The sequence below is a fragment of the Acanthochromis polyacanthus genome, chromosome 20 (assembly GCF_021347895.1).
Source record: "Acanthochromis polyacanthus isolate Apoly-LR-REF ecotype Palm Island chromosome 20, KAUST_Apoly_ChrSc, whole genome shotgun sequence".
Taxonomy (NCBI): domain Eukaryota; kingdom Metazoa; phylum Chordata; class Actinopteri; family Pomacentridae; genus Acanthochromis; species Acanthochromis polyacanthus.
Genome location: NC_067132.1, coordinates 32,894,812 through 32,915,836, shown reverse-complemented (window position 1 = coordinate 32,915,836; position 21,025 = coordinate 32,894,812). Strand labels below are relative to the sequence as shown.

At 38.9% G+C, this 21,025-nt stretch overlaps 2 protein-coding genes across 3 annotated transcripts in view; one reads left to right on the top strand and one right to left on the bottom strand.

Moving 5' to 3' along the window:
- The window catches only part of LOC127531356 (integrator complex subunit 8-like), a 12,485-nt gene extending 4,866 nt beyond the window's left edge, over positions 1-7,619 (bottom strand). The window contains exons 1-10 of the mRNA XM_051940477.1: positions 7,285-7,619; positions 5,475-5,613; positions 5,199-5,373; positions 4,195-4,335; positions 3,359-3,430; positions 3,111-3,162; positions 2,372-2,551; positions 2,156-2,263; positions 1,909-2,061; positions 10-134 (exon numbers count right to left, since the gene is read on the bottom strand). Of these exons, the coding sequence (XP_051796437.1) occupies positions 10-134; positions 1,909-2,061; positions 2,156-2,263; positions 2,372-2,551; positions 3,111-3,162; positions 3,359-3,430; positions 4,195-4,335; positions 5,199-5,373; positions 5,475-5,607 (1,139 nt within the window). The 5' untranslated portion in view covers positions 5,608-5,613; positions 7,285-7,619. The remainder of the gene's footprint in view (positions 1-9; positions 135-1,908; positions 2,062-2,155; positions 2,264-2,371; positions 2,552-3,110; positions 3,163-3,358; positions 3,431-4,194; positions 4,336-5,198; positions 5,374-5,474; positions 5,614-7,284) is intronic.
- A 5,215-nt stretch (positions 7,620-12,834) lies between these two features.
- Positions 12,835-14,221, top strand: LOC127531359 (uncharacterized). Of its 2 annotated transcripts, XM_051940494.1 has the most exons (3): positions 12,835-12,863; positions 13,151-13,286; positions 13,505-14,221. In XM_051940494.1, the coding sequence occupies exons 2-3, from the start codon at positions 13,154-13,156 to the stop codon at positions 14,026-14,028; spliced, it is 657 nt and encodes a 218-aa protein (XP_051796454.1). In that variant the 5' UTR covers positions 12,835-12,863; positions 13,151-13,153; the 3' UTR covers positions 14,029-14,221. The 2 variants fall into 2 exon arrangements, with proteins under 2 accessions (XP_051796454.1, XP_051796453.1); XM_051940493.1 differs by lacking the exon at positions 12,835-12,863 and having other exon boundaries at positions 13,117-13,286.
- Positions 14,222-21,025: the final 6,804 nt, after the last annotated feature.

Sequence of the window (21,025 nt, the reverse complement as noted above, 5' to 3'; positions counted from 1 at the left end):
TGTGTGAACAGTTTGAATGTTTTTGTGGCCTCACCCTGCTGGACTTTGTACAAGAACTCTCTGAGAACCGAGCGTCTGAAGTGGTTCGGTAAACTGCGGGACACGTTGTCTTTGATGAAGGCTTCCATGACGGCCTGGAAGAGAGACGAGGAGGAATTTATGAACAAGTTCTGCACTTTACTGCCAAACACCTCACATAACCCAAAACCTTTTGGGGATTTCCATCTAAAGTCATCACGTTCCTTCTGCTCGACCGTCTCCGATTTGATTCCAGCTTTATCATGAACCATCTGTAAAATTGATATTCCATTTCATTTATTTATTTATTTCAAACATGTAATGAATAACATTCAATTAATGTATCACAAAAAACCATTAATAGTCCATCATGCTATAACGAGTAAGAGGAGAAAACAAACTTCAACATGTTCCAAAGGGAGTGGGAAGACGTTAAACTTATTTAATCCCACCCCTAAATTCATTCACCCATTTCAGTCAGTTCCAGAAATATCCAATGAAACAAATTCACCGCCAACATTTTTGTTTAGGCAAAGGCAATTAACTTAAACACTATGCGTCAATGAAATACAGATCAAAACTACTGTGATAGTGATAATTAAGTTCATCTTCACTGTACCTTCCAAAGATTTTTTGTTTGTATTTATATTTAAACTGGCTGATGTTTGAACATTGTTTCAGATCCGTCTCAAGTTTCTTCCAGAGCCGTACCTCATTTGTTGTAGGGCTAAAACTTTTCATCGTTGTTCTATGTTTTGGTATCCTGAAACTGAATTCTTCTCTTAATATATAACCACCAACACATTCCTGAAATTGCTCTGTAATTGGAATGGTAACAGTTTTTTCAAATACTTTCAGATGTGTACGTTTGTAATTATCTGTCAGACCACTTTTAGGAGATTTGTGCCTACAAAGCTTTATCTGAGCAAGATTTTGGTACCAGAATTTCCTTCAGGATTAAAAAAAATGATGTCCCATCTTATCTCAGAGACGGGTCTTTTTTTTTAAAAGCTTACATTTCTACAAATCAGGGTTTAAAAATCAAAAGTATTTTTTAAAAACTCCACACCTCTTGTGTACTTTTATTGGTTTTGTGGAAACAGCTCATCAGAACGTGAAATTATCTTTCTTTTCCTCTGTGGTGACCAGGTAGATCACATTTTAAAGCATTTTATAGGTTTAGTTTTGTATTATTGTGACATACAGCTACACGTGGATCAGAAAATATCACTAATTGACTTCTGCATTATCAGTGTATTTGTTAATGTGTGCACAACATTGTCAGCGTAACGCACGATATATTTCAGGTGCAATATTTCATTAGTATGTGTGATAATATTAATTACATCAGTATAGCTGCAGGCAATACTTTTTACTGTTCTAGTATTCTTTTAGTTTACTCATTTATTTCAGTAATGTATCATACTTCTTTTTAGGTGCTGCATTTCTCATGTTGCATCACTCGATTTTATGAGCGATATCTGCCACAAGAATTCCCTTCAGGATTAATAAAGTTTAGCTTTTCTCAGAGATGGGAGCTTCAACATTTTTCCATAAATCAATTCATTATTAATCAGATATAGTTTGATCTACTTGTCCAATATTGGAGAAATAACAGTGAAGAATTCTGGCTTTATCTTTAATAGTTCCTGAGATATTGTTGTTCAAACAGCTGCAAATTTCAATGTGAGAAAACCTGCTAAAAGTGGGTCAACAGCCAGTTTATAAAAATGTAATCTCAGAAAGTATTTGATATATCAAGCTAAAATGTTACATATATCTTCATAAACATCCATATTTTATGCCACAAAAACGTCAGGCATGTCAGAGCTGGCAGAGCAGCAATAGTTTCTATTTTTGGTTTCATCGTCGTCCCGTTTTCGCTCTGACCTGGTGGTTGTGGGCTCGGATCAGGCTGTTGATCTGGTCGTAGGGGGTCGTCTGGGGGTCGCAGGGGTCACAGTCTCCGGTCAGAGCTCTGCAGGCGTTCCAGTAACCGGCCAGACGCTTCTCGTCCATGTGGACGTGGACGGTCGAGTCCAGCTGAAAGACATAAACGAATCACTCAAAGGTTCAGAACTGCAACTCAAAGTCAGTAGTTTCGGGTTTTCTTATGGTTGAAATCGAGTCTAACTACCTTCTTCAAGAGCTCCTTGGTCTGTCTGAAGTGATCTCTGGCCTTCTCATAGGTTGGCTGGTCGGTGCAGCCTTGTTGGAAGAAAATACCTCCCAGATCATAATGCACCTGAAACACAGAATACAGCTTTAGAGTAAAAACATCTTTCTGAAGCACAAACCACTGCATCCAGGATGATCTAATCCCCAGAAAGACAACCGTGAGTGCTCCACCAACCTGACAGTGCAGGTCATCGGCGCTGATTCGAAGCCCGGCTGTGGAGGATTCGGTTTCTCCGTTAGCGGCAGCGTCAGCGGCCAGCAGGTCCAGAGTCCTCAGAGTGTGGACGTAGAAGTCCTTCTTCAGCTGCAGAGCTCCTTCCAGGACGGTGATGGAGTCGGTCGCCTGCTCCTTCAGCTGAGGGAAGAATAATAATAATAGAGGAGAAAAAACGGACACAGATCCATGAAACTACTGGTGGAATTTCTTTGAAACTGGAAAAACAATTGGTTACCCTAGGACATATTTGTCTAGAATTCTACTGACAATAAGTCATTACAAAGAAACGGCTATGTCAGGAGCCACCCTCCATAGAAGACTGGTTCAATGTGGTGCACGATGTTTATGTAATGGAGAAATTAACATCTGCACCGAGACTCAGAGCAGAAATGTTTGATAAATGCTGGAACGGCTGGATTGAGTTTATCAGCCCATAGAGACCAGACTAAGTGACGTAAGTTGTACTGCGACTGCCCTGGTTAACGCTTGTTCAGTATGTCTGTTTGTTTGCAAAATTGAAAACAGTTTGTAAAGTACATTTGTAAGATATTGCTTATCTACTGACTTCTTTATGGAAAAAAAGAGATTTAAAAAAAAAGAAATTGGACAAACATAAAACAGGGATAAACAGACCTTAATTAAAGATGTTTATTTTTGTTTATTGGCGTATGCAAGTATGAAAAGCATGTTCACTCACCACAGTCAGGATGTTTTCTGTCATTTCTTTCTCCTGCTGCACGATATTTAACCTGGATTCAGGCACAAAAGAAGTTTACGCTCACACCTTTTTGCATTTCAACTCAAAATAAAATCTGTCTGGATGTGTATTTTTCATTAATCCGTGCATCTGAGCCGAAACGCTGCCATTTGTACTGACTTTAAGGTAAGCTTATTGGTTCAGTAAATGAATTGAACTTGAAAAGAAAGTAAAGAAGCAGCGTTTACATGTTTATCTGATGAGGTCCTGGTTTGGTTTGTTTCTCTGGAAAGCTGCTCAGCACGATGATTCTGATGGCCCTTTAAAAAACACAACAAAGACACATTAATCCTGTGCTTGAATGCTCATAAAATAAGTCTTTTAATGGGGCTGAAGAAGGTGTGATTTGACTTTCTACTGATAATCTTTACAATGGATGTGTAAGAATGTTAGTGAAAGAATGATTTGATTTAATGAAAGTCCAAAACCTGGGCCACATTTGTGCCAAAACAATACAAAAATTAAATATGAATCTACAATAAAGCATAAATGCAATCCATGCTTTGGAAGAGAAAAAGCCAAATACTCCAAAAAAAATAAGAAAAACGATATTAAAATGCTCCAAATGTATCAAACCAATTCCACATATTATCACTGAATTATATTTCTGGAGTCTTTATTCATTGTCCTGCTTGTTCACTTGGGTTGAAAAAAAAGTTATTGTTTCACCTTCAGACAACTTATTTTTTTCCATGCTTGTCTTTACTGAACAATATTAAGCAAAACTTTTTCAATCCTTTTGGTTTTTGTTGCTAACAACCACATTTCTGTAATCAAATAGATATTTAAGGTTTCTTCAAGATGCCAACATTAAAATGAATGTTGGAAAATACCATGACAAACTTATACTGGTCAGCTACAACACTAAATATTAAGAGATTCATGTGAGAACTTTCCTCCTTTAATGTACAATCAGAGCTGGTGACTTCCACACGGCGGCAAATAAACACTTGGAGTCAAACTGTTCTGCTAGTTTAGTATTTATCTAATTTAATCTGTCCTCAGTGAGTGTTTCCTCTCCTACCAGCGGTTGTAGATGATCACTGCCATGGCGGTGGTCGGAGGCAGAGTGGACAGATCCAGATCCACATGTTTCACACCTGGAGGCACTTTGCTGACACACAGCAGCTCATTCAGCAGCATGTTCAACACTGGGATGGTCAGTCTGGGGATGAAGAAGCAGGGGAGATAGTTACAGGATTCTACTGATACATTATCTGTCTAACTATGCTGCTTAATGTTTTATCCTTATCCAAGTTTGGTATTTGTGCTTCTTTGTCTGTTATTTTCTTTCTCGGCTACACAGTAAAGGAGGCCTTCACACCTCAGTTTATTCAGAGTTTAAGTAAAAGCTGTGCAGCGACTGTGAAGAACAAGAGTCACCGAGGGACTGAAGGTTGGGCCTGTTTGTCTGATGAGCTAAACAAAAGAATTCACTGAGACTAAATTTAGCCTTTTATGAAAGAAAAACGACCATCAACTCATGATAATGTGCACACATTCATAATCATAGTAATCACAGTGGTCAAAGAAAAATAAGGCGACCCAGCTCACCGCCTCTCTCTTCCTCAGATAAAGTAAACAGATGAGCATATCAGCTTAATTATCCTCACCCATATCCATGAGACCCACTAACCCTCCATTCAATATGATCACAAAAGAATATCAGAACCAAAGCAAACACGAATAACAAGAAACTCATTCAGAGAGTGTAGTACTCCCTGAAAATTTCATCCAAATCTGTTGGTCTGTTTTTGAGTAATGTTGCAGACAGACAGACAGACAGACAGACAGACAGACAGACAGACAGACAGACAGAAGCCGATCGTCACATAACTCTGATGCGTTCCTTGGCAGAGTAACAATCAGTATGCCCCTTAACCTTAGAATAAAGTAACAGTTCACTCATGGCTTCCAGAGGTTAAAATAATTAGTTTCTCTTTAACTGTTCTGCATTTGGTTACTGAGAAACACCCGCAGCCTCATTTCATTCTCAGAGAGCCCCACACACATTACGACCCCACTCACCCTTTCTCCAGTGAATCCAGGTCCCACTTCATGTGTGCGGCGACCTTCAGCGCCAGCAGCTTCAGGGTTCGGTTCCTGCGGTTGTCTGCTGGAGGCTGAACCTGATTCTGCTCGTTCACCGACGGTTTGGACGCCTGCTCCAGGAACTGGACGATCAGCTGCACCGGAGTCGGGTCTGAGGGAACACATACGCCCCGACAGTTTTAGACGTTAGATTTTGTTACTGATACTTTTTTTTTACTTGTACATAACTTTCAAAAGTAATGCCGAGCTGACCTGCATTTGATTTCTGCAGGTGTTTCTCCAGCAGGCTGCCGTCCAGGAGGAACTCAAACCAGGACGTCTGCAGAGGCGTACTGGGCCGACCGCTGGTCACAGCAGCCACCCGGTCGGCTGCTTCAGCACTCATCCTTCCCTATTGGACGATGACACATATAAGTTATATTTTTAAAACACATCACTGTGACCTCAGGGCGGTTAGAAACAAGAAAGATTACTACTCACTTTACCTATCAATTAGGGCTGAAACCATTCCTCAAGTTATTCAAGTAATCCCATTACTTGGATTCCTCGAGGCAAAATTCTCTGAATCGATTCTTCATTTAATCCACTACATACCAGACCCCAGGTCTCTAATTAGTCTGAACCCAGACTTCATCCTATACAGATCCATAATATATAAATTACAAGAGGATTTTAAATTAGACGAGACGCTTCCATTTTAACCAGTGAAGCTTTTCTAGTGTTTACGGCGTTTATCAGATCAGAGGCTGAACTATGAGGACAGTTTAACAGTCAGACTTTCTTTGTGTGAGTCGACAAAAACTAAACGCTCAGTCAGAGTTAACAGGTATGAAGGTGATTTTCTGCTTTCTTTGTCAACTCACAGTTTCTGCTTTAAACTCAAACAGGACAGTTTAACAATCGTTTGACTCGTTTTCTGCACTAAATAAACCGATGGTGTTCAGCTGCTGCAGTCAACAGGTTGTTTTAATGGAGAACAATGAGGTATATAATAATGTATGACGGTAAAAAGTGGCTACTGGAAATGATATAAGACAAGAATGCTGGTAGTAAACTATTACTTCAACATTAATGCATAAATAACAATAGTCCAGGATTACTAAGTATGTCGACCAGACAGACAGAAGATCAGCCAGGACCAGAGCCTCTCACAAGTTTAAAGATACTGTTTGTCAGTCATTAAACTAAAGTATAAAAAGATATACAAAAGAAGAAATAACCGTAAGGACATGAAAAGAAACACTGCAAAGACATGCAAAGCCACTACAAAATGATGCACACACACGACAAAAGATGCAAAAATGACCACAATATGAGCCAAAATGACCACAATAGGACTGAAATTGCACACAAAGAGACACCAAACAACTATAAAGAGATGTAAAGTGACCACAATAAGATGTAAATGACCACAGAGAAACAATACGACCACAATACCACTGAAGTTGACCACAAAGAGGCAAAATTAAGTAAATAAGTAATTATAAGAGAAACAAAATTACCAAGCCACGAAAATTATCACAGAGACACAAACCAATGACAGAGATGAAAAATGAAAACACAGTGACACAAAGTGTCTACTACACACAAAATGAACAAAAAAACATTTAAAATGACAGCAAACATGCAAAATTACCCCCAAAATCACATTTTTACCATAAAGAAAAACTTAATTACCAAGGCTTGTACCACTGCAGGATGTTATATAAAAGGTAATATGTTCATGCACCAACTGCTGGTTGTACTTTCACTTAAAAAACATTAAAATTTGCTATTAATAATTCTACAGCAGCATGTAAAATTTTGAAAGCATGACAATTTCTTGCCATTTCGATGACGATATAATATTTGGTAAGAATCGATACAGTGTTTAGATGCTGAAAACACGGTCGCATTTAATATATTTTCTAAAAGTTTCATGACAAAATTAACTTGATTAAATCATTATTTTTCACGCTCACTTCTAAAAGGTTAAAGTGTCAGATAAGCTCGTTAGCCAAACATCGAGAACTGTCCAGTTCTATGTGACATGAGTAGCTTGAATTTTAAACACGGGTCCTACCAGCTGGGCGGGGACTCACACTTTGACTGAAGGGAGTATTTCTGAGTTAGCGGCTCGGGCTGCTGCTGTGATTAAACCGAGCGCACGTCTTCCACCCGTGCTCTGTTGTGTTTGCAGGCAGCGCTGTTCCGGCTAACATTTAAGCTAACTAGCTACAGTTTCCATCCTGAACGGGAACAAATCAACAAGAAGAAGATAAAAATGTTCAAAAATCGCTCTAAAAGCTCAGAGTAAACGCCCGGAGCAGCGACACCGACTGATTCTCACATAATTCATTCTGTGCTTCGCCATCGCTCCTCCATCATTCCGGTTCCACTCCGTCGCCAAGGAGACGCACGAAACGCCATGTCTGCGCATGTTTATGCTGCGTTCAGGTCACATGTTCAAACTGTGATTAAACACAGCTGAGCGACAAACCCTGTTCATGGCTATCTCTGACTTTGAATTCTCACGGATTCCCCATCTCTCAAGCTAGCAGCGTCTTTAAAAATAAAACCTTAGCGCTAATTAGCAGTAACAGCGTCCATAAAGCTAGTTTCTATGGGCCTTTACACTGTTTTTATGTAAACGGTTCCACTTGTTGTTGAACTAATGCACAAATATAACAAAAATGTGCTAATTTAGGCTAATTACATGGTTAGCACTGGGGCTCATCACAATTGGAATAAAGCAGTTACTAGGTTTAAAATTATTGCTTTTCCGGTTTTCTCGAGATTTGCTGGACACAACACTATCATGGTGGCTGATAGATGACTGTATTTAATTATAATCTGATAATTAAACAAAGCCTACACTACTGAACTGAGGCTGAAGTTATTTTAATTGACAGTTTTCTGCCCATCCCAGAGAGGAAATTAGAAAAAAATAAAATAAAAAATAAAAATTCAGGAAAACCAAAAATGAAAAGAAATGGCAAACAAAAAAGTTAGGTTCCAGGAATTCATTCTTATATTGCTGCTCTTTGTGTTTATCAAAAGTTGTAAATTTTAATAAGACCAGTTAAGATAATAATATAAATGTTTAAAACTTGAAAAAAAAATGCTAAACGTTAAAATGCTTTGCATTGGCAGTTTAGAATAACATATTTTGTAATAAAAAATAATCATTAGAATATTTTTTTCCTGTTTTAATTAGTTTTTAATTTCTGTCTTTACTTGGTATGCAAGCAAACATATTTAAAGAAAAACATTTAAAAGTACTTAAGCAAATTCTCACATTTGATAATGTAGAAACGTAAACAGTTTTGCATTTTTGCTTGAATAAAGACATGAACTGACTAATCACTTCAGCTGTATTTGCTTTTACTGCTGGACAAATATCCAGCGCAAACTGCTTCATAAGCTCCTCTTCCTATATCTTAATTTATGGTGGTACAAACAGCACAATATCTCCCTGTAAAGTGTAGCTGAGTTGATGTAAATAGCAGCATGAAAAGAAAATACTCAGAAACTTAATATTGAAATATGAAACTGAGGATTGGGAGCATCTGATTGGAATTAAAAAAAAACACATGCAAAGTAGCACCACACAGAGTGTTACATTTAATTCAGTAAAACACCACGTGGCTTTTTGCAAAGGGACAGTTGTTATTTGCATGACAGCACCAGGAGGAATTTATCACCGGATACTGAAGGAAACAGGACTGAGAGTGACGAATAAAGACTCATAAGGCATCTGATGAACAGAATCATAAAAACAGAAGCAGCTTCTTTTAGTTTTAAACCTGAACAAGATGCAGCTCAGTTTACAGGATCCCAGATGTTTGCTCTGTCCTGGATCCTGAACTGAGCCGCTCCATTTAAAAGAAAGAGAAAAAAGCTGAGAAAATGTAATAAAATAAGAGTGAATCCACAAATATGACTCCCAGCAGCTTCAGATATATTCAGTAGCTGACTTTAGACCTCAGGAGTGACATACTTTATCTTCTTAAACTTCTCTTTTACCATTGGCGTAACCACCATCTCAAAAGTGAGGGGGACAAATTTTTCAGAGCGATTTATCATTCTCTTACATTTAATTGCACCGTCCTTAGTGGCTAAAGAACCACATAATCCCGAACAGCCACAGTGCAATACCAGGGGACCAACTAGGCTAGTTCTATAAAGTATAAAACTTTAAACTATAAAATCTAAAGTTTTAGGGGCCAAACTCTAGTTGAGTTGACAACAATGTCCCTTGAACATCTACTGGATGAGTAGCCAAAGGTGCCAAACACTGAACATGAAATGATCAGTACTGCCTGGTTTCTCCCTGCAATAGATATCTTATTTTCAGGAAGTTATAATCTCTCCTTACCTGTAAAGACCCTACATCCTTGTCCCTGCTGCTGGCCTCTGATCCATCTCCTCCCTGACTCTGCTCTTTCTGTTATGGCAATAAACATAAAAAATGTGGTAAGAAAAATTCTGAAATAGCATTAGGAAGAGTAAAAACTGCAGTAGAATTTAACCTCAAAATCACTTTAACCCATAGATACATTTTTTTTTCACAGCCACTTATATATTTTTTTTCACCTCTGCAGACCCTGCATGGTCAACATTACTGCTGGCCACCGCCTCTGGTCCATCTCCTACCTGACTCTGCTCTTTGTTATGGAAATAATCATTAAAAAATCTGAAAATCAAAATTCTGAGATAGAATTAGAAAGAGAAGGAGTAAAAAATAGTTGTAAATTTATACCATAGATAGCCTATTCTTTTTTCTCCTCCCTGACTCTCCTCTTTTGGGACCAAAAGACTTAAATACATGGAGAGCAATTGTGAGCACATCTTCTGCCCAGAAATGAAAGAGGACTGGGTTTATTCCAAGAATAAACTAATTAGCAAGTAATGTAACAGAGGCAACCAAATTTGAATTATTGTTAACTAGCTTAACATATTGATATAGCTATTGCCACGTTTTGCCTTGTCATCATTTAGCTAACAAGTCTAACATTGTTTGCATCCAACAAGGTCACACAACTTACATGGTTTGTTTGGAAAAAATGTGTAAAGTTTTTTGCTTCTTGCTGGCTCTGGCTGGTTTGCTACACATTACTCCAGACGCACGTTCAGCACTGCTCAGCACAGCAGCACGTCTCCTGTGGAACACCTGCGTGAGCATGTGCTCATGGTGCATTCAAAGACGGCTCGGGAAAACACGTTACTGGATGCTAATAACGGGTTTAGCTGTTGTAACGGCTGAAAAAAGTGCGGGGGACAGAGGGGACAGATGTGGAAAGTGCGGGGGACATGTCCCACGCGTACCCCGCGTCCGTTACGCCCATGATTACGTTACAATGATTAGATGAGCCCAGCCCATAGTAAATGAGCTGCATGGCAAAATAACAAGCGTGTCCAGCCTTGTTTGTCCCGCATAATAGGTTCAGGGCTGAAAAGATTCCTGGGATAATCCGAATAATTCGATTACAAAATATCCACGGGGCAAATTGTGTGCCTCGAAGCCTCGTTTAATACATAAATATATCCAAAATATATATCTGGACTACTATACAGCTCACGGTGTTTGACACAGATGGTCATTTCTGTGGCACAACGCACCTGCTACCTCTGCTACCGCGGTATCGAGTGGTATCGAGTATCGTAGAATTTAAGTGGTATTGGTATCGACTACTAAATTTCTGGTATCATGACAAGCCTAGTTGTTACCCACAAGGAGGGTTCTTGGTCTGGAGCAAAGTTTATGTACACTACTGTTCAAAAGTTTGAGGTCATCCAGACAATTTCATGATTTATTCAATGCTTTTATTCATGTTTTATTTATGTGCTACCATAATTCCACAAGGGTTTTCTAATCATCAATGAGCCTTTCAACACCATTAGCTAACACAATGTAGCATTAGAACACAGGAGTGATGGTTGCTGGAAATGTTCCTCTGTACCCCTATGGAGATATTCCATTAAAAATCAGCTGTTTAGAAGCTAGAACAGTCATTTACCACATTAACAATGTCTACACTGGATTCATCATTCATTTAATGTTAACTTCATGGACAAAAACTGCTTTTCTTTCAAAAATAATGATAATTCTAAGTGACCCCAAACTTTTGAACAGTGATCAGTGGTACATGTCAGAATAGCTTCCAGATAAATACCAGGACTCAAGGTTTCCTAGCAGAACATTATGTTATTATGAAAAAAAATAAATGTTACACACTTTGTCAATGGGTTTTAATGATGTGGCTGATCGGTGTTGATCTCCTTCAGGATAAATTCTAATCGCTGCAGTGATGCCGTAGTATTTTTAAATTTAGTTTTATGTTATACAAACATCCTTTCAGCTGGACTGAATGTTTTGTGCTAAGTAGCAAATGCTAACACGCTAAATTTGAGGTGGTGGAACATGTGGTAGCCAAACTTTTGCAAATTGTGAGGATGTTAGCATTTAGCTCACAATGCAGCGTCGTGGAGCCTCTAGCGTGGCTCTGGAATATTTATGCAGTTATCTCAACATGACAGATTAACTTATGACTTTAACGGATCATTGTCATTGTGGTCTGTTCCTGTTTTTACGCTCACTGGCCTCTTTATTTGGCTATCTAATACAACCCAATAAAAAACAGGGCTAGAAGTTCTACTTATTTGAAACTGCAACATTTTTTGTTGACTTTGGCAAAAAAGATGATTAACTTAATGTTGCTTATTGAGTATTTAGTTGGTGGTAGTGCTGTGCTGGACTGCATTATTTTGTCCATCCCATTAACATACACGAAGAGTAAAGTACACGTGAAACAACCATGATAGATTAAAAAAAGGTCAGAAACTGAAAATGGAGAAGCAAAAAGTTCAATTTATGGCAAAGCCGTTGGGTCATTCCAGGCCTGGAGGACATTTGGGCTTCAAAATTTTTGAAAAATTAACCTTCTCTTTTGCAATTTTCTACTACATATTCATCATAATAGGTCATAAACTATGGAAGGCTTGATTAGCTCAGGTTACACATCAATGGAACCATTTTTATTCCATGTTTTATTTGTTGTTTGCTAACCCTACTCTAATCACAGTATCAGGGTTGCTAATCCGTGCTAATGTTAGCTTTTTTTTCTCAGCAGTAGAAGCTAGATATTTAGCTAGCTGTTACTGCTGACCAAGAGGACAAACTGACTGATGGAAAAAAGTAAAAACAATGAGTCTGATCCTGATGATATGAGGTAGAGTGAGACATTCAATCATGGCTGCCAATGTGATGAAAACATGAAAAATAGAAGGGAGGCCACAGCTTTGCTCTACACATTCTTTAGGAAATCTGTTTGATGATGTTAATTCCAGTGTTTCATGTGATTCACTGTGTTCTTCTACCACCTGAAAAAGGTTCTGCTAACAGGGTTGTTGTGGGACACATGCATAATAATTATCATTTGAAATATCCCTCTACTGCATGGCGTTGCCCTCAGGCAACAAACCACATTTTACAATCCCACACTGGCCCTTTAAAAGAATTCTTAATTTTTTTTTCAAATAATACTACCAGACACATCTCTGTCCAATGAAATGACCATTTGAAGTGGGTGTACCCTTTTGTTTGGGGGTGGAGCAGTCCTTTCAGGAAGTCAAGCCGCATGGGACACATGCTACAGATTGGTAAGATTAATTTCACTTTTCAACATGTTAAAATTGAATACCTTTATACCAAAAAAATATGTGCATGTGCATGCATGTACAGGGAAGCTTGTTTGATTGTTTAAATACTTATTTTGTTTTTATTTATATATTAAAACTGTGTTTTTTCATTTGGCAACATTGTGTAGCTAGCCCAATTTTATTCAGACAATGTAATGCATTTGCATGTGTATGTATGGAGATGTGTTTTTATGCATAAATGAACATCGTCAATATTTTTACTTTACAATCTAATGATATTTATACAGGACATGGATGTTAATACATTTTATGGAAGGAAGTGGGAGGATTTTGAGGTTCGGGCCATTCCCACAGACAGCGAGGACAGTGAACTTGACAGTGACAGTGAGGAAACGGACCAGGAGGAATGGATCCCTGAGTCAGGTTTGAGGGACACTTCATAGCTCAGGGGTCAGTTAGGGGTCATTTGGAAAAGTAACTGTGTGTGTGTGTGTGTGTGTGTGTGTGTGTGTGTGTGTGTGTGTGTGTGTGTGTGTGTGTGTGTGTGTGTGTGTGTGCGTGCATGTGTGCGTGTGTGCGTGCATGTGGGTGACTGTATATCTGTGTGTTTCTAATATGTGCTTCCTTTTTCTTCTGTTCAGGAGAAAACCAGCCTCAATACAGCGAGTCTGAGACAGAGGAAGAGCAAGGAGATGAACATGAAGAGGTGGCTGAAGTGCCTCACCTCCCGAGATGGAGAAAACTCCACAACACTAACTACCACCTCCTGGACATGATCATCAGCACCACCTGGCTGCTCTACCGAAGAGACTGTGAAGGCAGTGGTATGAGGAAGAAAGAGGTAATTAAGCTTTATACTTTCAAGTCATTTATTGCAGAGGGCCTCTGCAAAAGTGGGAAGAGCCTGGAGAAGAAGAGAGGTCGTCACAGCCTGTCCATTGCTGCCGCATATGAGGAGAAGATGAAGAGAGGACCCACAGCTCCCATTCCAGTCCCAGATGTCCGCCTGGATCAAACAGCTCACTGGCTCATTATGACCGGGGACAAGGGGAGATGCAGGGTGCCACGGTGCAATGGTACACCAAAAGCTATGTGCCGCAAATGTAATGTCCACCTCTGCTTTACCCCCGATCGCAACTGCTTCCTGAAGTTCCACACTGGATAAACAAGACAGATCCCTGAATCACTTGTGTGAGATCAGGGGTCAGTTGTGTGTTCGTGTGTGTGCGTTCATGTGTGTGCATGTGTATGAATGCAAGTGTAACTCCATGTGAGTGGATAAAGAACATGTGCTTCCTGATTATTCTGTTTAAGAAAGTGCCTAAGTACCTGAAATAGATTTATGATGGTGTTTTTATAATGAATTGCTTGTTTATTTGAATGTTTTATTTGTTGATCAAATAAAAACTTTGGATAACATTGTGTATTTTCCTTGTTCCAGGAATATAACTTACTTGAGAAAACCTTGGTATTTTCTTACCCTTGTCGCACATTGTTGCCTTGAAGCAACAAACCAATATCTGATTGAGGGGGGTTGGGGGGTCAAATTTTATTATTAATGTATGATCAGGGACCCCAAAGCTTCCCTAAAATAGAATGAGAAATTTCCCCCCCAAAAAAATTAAAAAGTCATGCAGTAGAGGGTTAAGTTGATGCAATAAAATGTTCCCACAATTACAAGAGACATCAATGAAAAAAATAATCCCAAAAAAGAAAAATGTTTGTTCATTTCTATTTATCTGCATTTTTCATCTGTCTGACATCAGGAAGATTTTTATAAGAAAACTTTCCTCCCAACAAGCTCAATGAGTCTCATTTTCCTTCACTGTTTACCAAAACTTCTTATGTGCTGACATCACTCCTGTGTATCTTCTTCACTGCAGACCATAGACCGTATGCTGCAGACACACTTTAGGTTCATTACTACCCCCTACTGGGCTGGAGTGTTCATCAGTGTTACTGGTGTGCCACAAATTAGGGAACTGAGAACGGTGCAATTAAATGTGCTGTAATTACTTCATCGAAATTAACGAGTTAAAGACCCAGCCCTAGTTAAAATATTCAAGTCTAAACCACTTAAACTGCATTTAAGTAAAGTAATTGGGTACATTTACTCAGATACTTTACACCAGTCCCTCTGATATGTCAGACATTTCTCTGATAGATGTATCACTTTTACTGATTTTACAAACAATGAGTCCCTGTGGAGCTGTGTGGTGTTTGGTTCTGGGATGTCCGATCCAGGGGTCAAAACAAAATCAGTCTTCAAGCAGCTGCTTTGTCAAATTGCAACAGAGAACATGTGAATAAATGTGAAGTCAGCTGGAAGAAGGTTGATGACAAGAGTGACTTCTACTCTTCATTCAGGCAGGTGACCAGAATTTATGTGACAGAGAACTTCTGTATTGGATGATTCCATCGTCTCCATGGTGCACCGAACAAAAACAATTCTGGCATTTTTTGATGCACCCAGGGAGCCTATATAAAGGCTGAAACCTTCTGAAATTTCCCTTTTTCACCTGCTCTTGGACTTGGATTGACCTGTTCAAAGATCAGCTGCAGAAAGAAAATACTTGGAAAGCAAAACTTTTGGAAAGCGAAGACTTGAAGAAGAAGACACTTTTGGAGACCTGAAGAGGACACTCTCAGACTCTGAAAGAGAAGACCTGAAGAGGACACTTTTGGAAACCGAAGACCTGAAGAGGAAACCTTCGGCCAAAGAAGTCCAGTTAAGAAGACGTTTATAAAAACGACTCTTGGTGGATCCTTGAATCACCTTTGGATCCCTGAAGACCTGGAGATGGACCTCAGACTGATGGACGTCGAGGGATACGTGGGAGTTGCCGTGGAGGTGCACCGCGACGCTACTGGTAAGATTATGAATAGATTATTAATAATGTAGCTTTTTATTGATGGAATTATGTTATTTATCTGTCTGAAATCCTTACAGCTGTGTCAGTGTAGAAACCAGTGTGACTTTCTAAATTGTAACTGTTGATAAAAACACAGATTTAGTGATTAACAGTTATTGGACGATTTTTAAAATGATTATTTGAAGCATAAAATGTAAACCTTCTCTCAGGAGAGGGTTAATCTAATTTATTAATCATTGGTGTAGTGATTTGGAAACTCTGTCATTTTGATTTAAAGGCATCAAATTGATCAAATTTTCCATGACTTTTTTTGAAAACTAAAACAAATGATGCCAACTGGGGCAGAAATGATAAAATGCCAGAAATGTGTTTTTGCTGTATCCATGGAGACGATGGAGTCTTCAGAATGCAGCAGGCCTCTCCTCTGTGTTGCTCTGAGTCGCTTTAAAAATCACATTTTCACTCTGCTCAACCTAAACTTTGTGTCTGACTGTTTATGGACCTTTAACGTGAACTATTATTTTATTCATCACACAGTTTGTATTTGTTGAATCTCATAAGAATGACAAAATGATTCTTTTACCACTTGAATGAGGCTGCAGGTGTACCACCGTCTCCATTCAGTCACTATGATTTAAACTAATAGATTTGGTGAATAAATTGTGCTAATCTGCTGGTTTCATATTTTTTTGCTCATGTTGTTTTATTTGTAAAGGATCTCTGTTGCTGCTCGGTTTATTCTGTCGGTTAAGAAAGAACACAGTGATTTACTTTGCTTTCTACTGCTGATGTGACTGATTATCTGATGCACACAGACTAATACAGGTGCAGTTAACATGCTGCTTATCTGAGTGAGGACACTTAAAACAGTCCAGGAGAAAGGACGCTGCTGTGTTTGAGGAGAAAAGTTCACTTAGTGGAAAACATTCAGTTTATTTAGGATTTCATAAATGTGTGATGATGACCTGAACCAGCGACAGTCACAATAATTAGTCATAAAATGTGACTTCATTGTTGCCTGTTGCCGTGTTTTGGTTGTAACATTAATGATCAGAGAGGTAAAGTGCCGTCTTTTGTTGTGTTGTGTTATATTGTGCTGTGTAGTATTAAATTATATTGTGTATATTTGTGTTATCCCGTGTTTTGTTGTGTTGCTCTGAGTTGTATTTTGCTGTGTTGTGCCATGTTGTGTTGTATTACGTTGTTTTGTGGTAAACTGTATGATGGTGGGTTGTGTGGGTCTCTGTTGTGTTTTGTTGTGTAATCCTGTGCAGTGTGATGGTTTCCTGTGTTGTGTTGCATTGTGTTGTACTACGTTGTTTTGTGTTGGACTGCACTGTGTTGTGTTGTGCTGCACTGTGCTGTGTGATGTTGTGTTGTTTTGAGTTCTGTTGTGCCCTGTTGCATTGTACTTTGTTATCTGTGCTGTGTTATTTGGAATTGTGTTGAACTTCGTACTGTCATATTGTACTATGTTGTGTTGGAGTGTGTTGTGCTGTCCTGCTTTGTGCTGCATTGTGGTGTGTCATGTTCAGCTGTGTTGTGTTGCATTGTGTTGTGTTGCATTACAGCACATCATTTACACATTTCTAATTACTAAATCACTATGAATGTGAACAAACTCGTCATCTGAATTGTCAAGATTTAAGTTTTTCCAAGTGACCAAAGTAGAGTAAATCATTGTTTTCATAAAGTCTCACATGAAAGAACAGACTGCAGAATTACTGATTTAGTGTTTGTGGCGTTGACACCGTTGTTGGATGTTTATAGTGAACTGTTATTAACTTTAGTTGTGACTGTAGATGATTTAGTCCTGATATCTAATGATGTTAGAAGTACTAACATGTGATGACCTTGTTTCCTCTCAGGGTCTGTGGACTACGCCGTGGAGCATCCCCCTGCCGTCGGATTCCCAGAGACCATCTGGATCTTTGATGACGACGACGCTCCCATCTTCTACGATGTTCTGGCTCCATACGAGGAAGAAGAAGACCCAGAGGGAGAAGACCGAGAGGAAGAAGACCCAGAGGAAGAAGACTCTGAAGAGGAAGACCCCGAGACGGAAGACTCCGACGCCTGGTCCGACTGGAGCACCAGCGAAGACTCCGGCTACGACAGCCTGGACGAGGACGAAGAAGACCTGGAGGACGGCGAAGAAGAGGACGGCCGACCCCGCTCCCCCCTTGTCCAGCGTCTCCCCCCTCCTGCTGGTGCTCCGGTCATCGCTGCTCCCGCTGCTCCCCCAGAGGACCTTGCCGTCCACATCAGCTCCTTCCTCAAGAGGATCCGGGAGGAGTGCGATGTGGAGGCCCAGGTAAGTACGAAGAGGCAGCGGGTCAGCGAAGAGGACGACGCGCAGCCTGGACCATCCACTTCGTCCACAGACCACAGTGCGTCGGGTCCCTCCACATCAAGCCCGGGCTTCTCTGTGACGGGTGGAAGCTGGTTCAGGCCTTTTCGGAGTCCAGATGATAGCGACTCCGATTAGTCCTGAAACTGGTGGAAGCTCTGATCGGAGAAGTTCCAGCTGACAGGCAGCTCCCACTTCTTACTGCACGGATCAAAAAACATCAAGATCCCTGCAAATAACAGTAAAATCCTCCTTCACATGTCTTAGCGTCATCAGACAATGTGGGAGGTGGTAGGTATGAGCACCTGACAAATACAGGTGTGTTTCTTCTTCTCTCTATCAGAGGTAAGCAAAATTCCAACTGCACATTTTTCAATATTTAACTATTATCCAAGATACTAACTCTGTTTCTTTCTTCCTCCGAAAAAGGTAAGTTATTACTTCATCAGTTTCTCAGGATTTAATATCTCTTCATGATCATTTATAATTGAAGCATTTTACTGACTGTAGAACTTTATGTTTTGTTTCTTCATCCATCATCCAGGAGTTCCGTTCAGAGAACTCCTGGATGGTGGGCAGAGAGGACCGGACGGACCAGACCAGAAGGATGGACGACCAGGAACCCACTGGAGGGTTGGAGGAGCGTTTTCAGTCAGCTGACTAAGTGAGTCCTCACAAAGACGACAAAAGCACCAACAGGGACATGAAGTGGTGATGAGCTAAAGTAAACTTTCTGTATGTTGATGTGAACTGATAGAGCTTAGAACCGTTCCACACCTACTGTACATTTATTTATGGCTCCATGTCTGTTAAGAAGCACTGATAATTATAATTCAACAGTTCAGCAGCCAGGAACGAGTCAAAGTTTGATTTTTGGGTCCTGTTTTTCTGTTTGCCAGGTCAGCGCTCCAATTCAGACGCCCCTGCCTCCAACAGCAACGTCTCCAGCCGCTGAGGGGCGTCCTGACTCTGCCTGCACAGAACTAGTTTCCATCATGTGCTGGTTCTGTGCCGGTGGGTTTAGGAAGCTCCTCACAAAGCATCAAATGAAGACAGAGGAAGCTGCCACCTGTTTGTCTCTGAGCTCTGACAGCCAGACAGAGAAGATGTTTACTGCTTTGTTAATGTTTAATGTAAAACCTTTTGAATATCTTTGTTATGATCCAACGTAAGATGAGAACTTTGGAGATAAACATTGTCAAAAGTTAGATTTGCTAGTTTAACCCTCCTGTTGTCCTGCAGGTCAAAGTTGACCCGTTTTAAAGTTTGAAAATGTGGAAAAATATATATATTTTCACAGTGACACTTCTGATGTCCACATTTTCAACATTTTGGGAAATCTTTGAACATTTTTTGGTGGAAAAATGAAATGTTAAAAATGTTTCTTAAGACTATTCACAGCAAAATCAACCAAAATCCAGTTTTGGTTGATTTTTATGTGAATGTTCTTAAAGACAATATTAGAAGTGTTACTGATATATATGTCAATCACTTCAGATATTTTTCTGATTTTTTGGAAGATTTTTACTCATCATCCCACAAATGTGGGGATTTTAAAAAAAAAAAGTTTTAAAGGACACTTTAAGGAATAATGGAATTTCTCCTGAAGATTTTTGCAAATTTTCAGAAATTTGGGGAATTTTTTGCTGAATTTTGGATTTTTTTTCAGAGAAGGAAACAATATTTTTGGTGCCTGTAAATGAGGACAACAGGAGGGTTAATTAAAATGTAAAAGAAAAAAACTGACATCAATAACTACTTAGTTTAATATAAAAACTTTAAAACTGTTATTGTTTATTCTAACACAAGAACCTGTAAGATAAACATTGTAAAATGTAATATTTCCTTTGTTTATTGTTAAAATATATTTAAAACTGTTCATGTGTATTACAAATAAAATGTAAATGGCCTTTTAACATTTTGATGTTATTATAATTATTAGCACAACATCTAATCTTATTAAATAAACATTGTAAAAATATAAAACTGTTTATTGTAGCAAAGATTCACTTTAAAAACTTTTGGACTGTTTTAATATGATCTCATGTTTTAAGCATGACATTGAAATATTGTCAACCGTAAGATATAATTTATTGTAAACATTTTTTTAAAAATGTTGTACTGAAAGTACCTTTTAGTAACATTGTTTTTCACATCTTGCTGTATTAATGTGAATTTAATACTTCTTGAATAAATATACATAACAATTAAGATTTACTTTTGTGATGTTTTGTGAAAAGTGATTTTGAGGTATTTTCATTTTTGATGTTTAATAAATTTAACAAAAATCTGTGAAAGAAGTTTTACTCTTGTCATGTTGGGTTGTTGATGACAGACTGATGGAGGAAACTGTATTCATTCAGCACAAAAAAAAAAGATGTTTGAACGGTCTGGGACACGTTTCAAAGCGACTCCATATTTGTGTTGTTCATATTTATCACTATTTCACTACAACTCGACTGGTTTACTGTTAAGTCAGATGATCAGAGTGTTTTCTTCACTGATGGTGGATCAACGTGGAGCTTCTTTCAACACTGAACCAGACACAGGAGGAGTCCACATTTGTCTTCAACGATGAGCTGCACTGACATACCCTTACAAGGAAAAGCAGTTAGATTTGCTTTTAAATGACCTGACTTCAACACAGTTCAAAATTGTTCAGAATATGACATACTTTGTGTATAATTTAATGTCTTTCTAAACATTCTTGGAAGCAGTTCACATCTGGCATTCCATCAAATTATTTATTGAAACTTAAAAACCAACAACTTCAGTGAGATTTGAATTAGAGAAGACAAAAAATAAAAACAGAGACGTGTTCAGATCACACAGAACAACGCAATTTGCTGTATAAGGAGCTGCACTCTGAGCTCTTTCCACCACTGAAAGCTCCTGAAACAGGGATGTTAGCGTTATAACCGGACCCTGGATTTACAGAA

What these genes read in the sequence shown, in the direction of transcription:
- LOC127531359 (XM_051940493.1), top strand. Translation starts at nt 13,136, where the DNA reads ATGATATTTATACAGGACATGGATGTTAATACATTTTATGGAAGGAAG. An exon ending in GGAATGGATCCCTGAGTCAG is followed by an intron (nt 13,287 to 13,504) that starts GTTTGAGGGACA and finishes TCTTCTGTTCAG; the next exon opens with GAGAAAACCAGCCTCAATAC.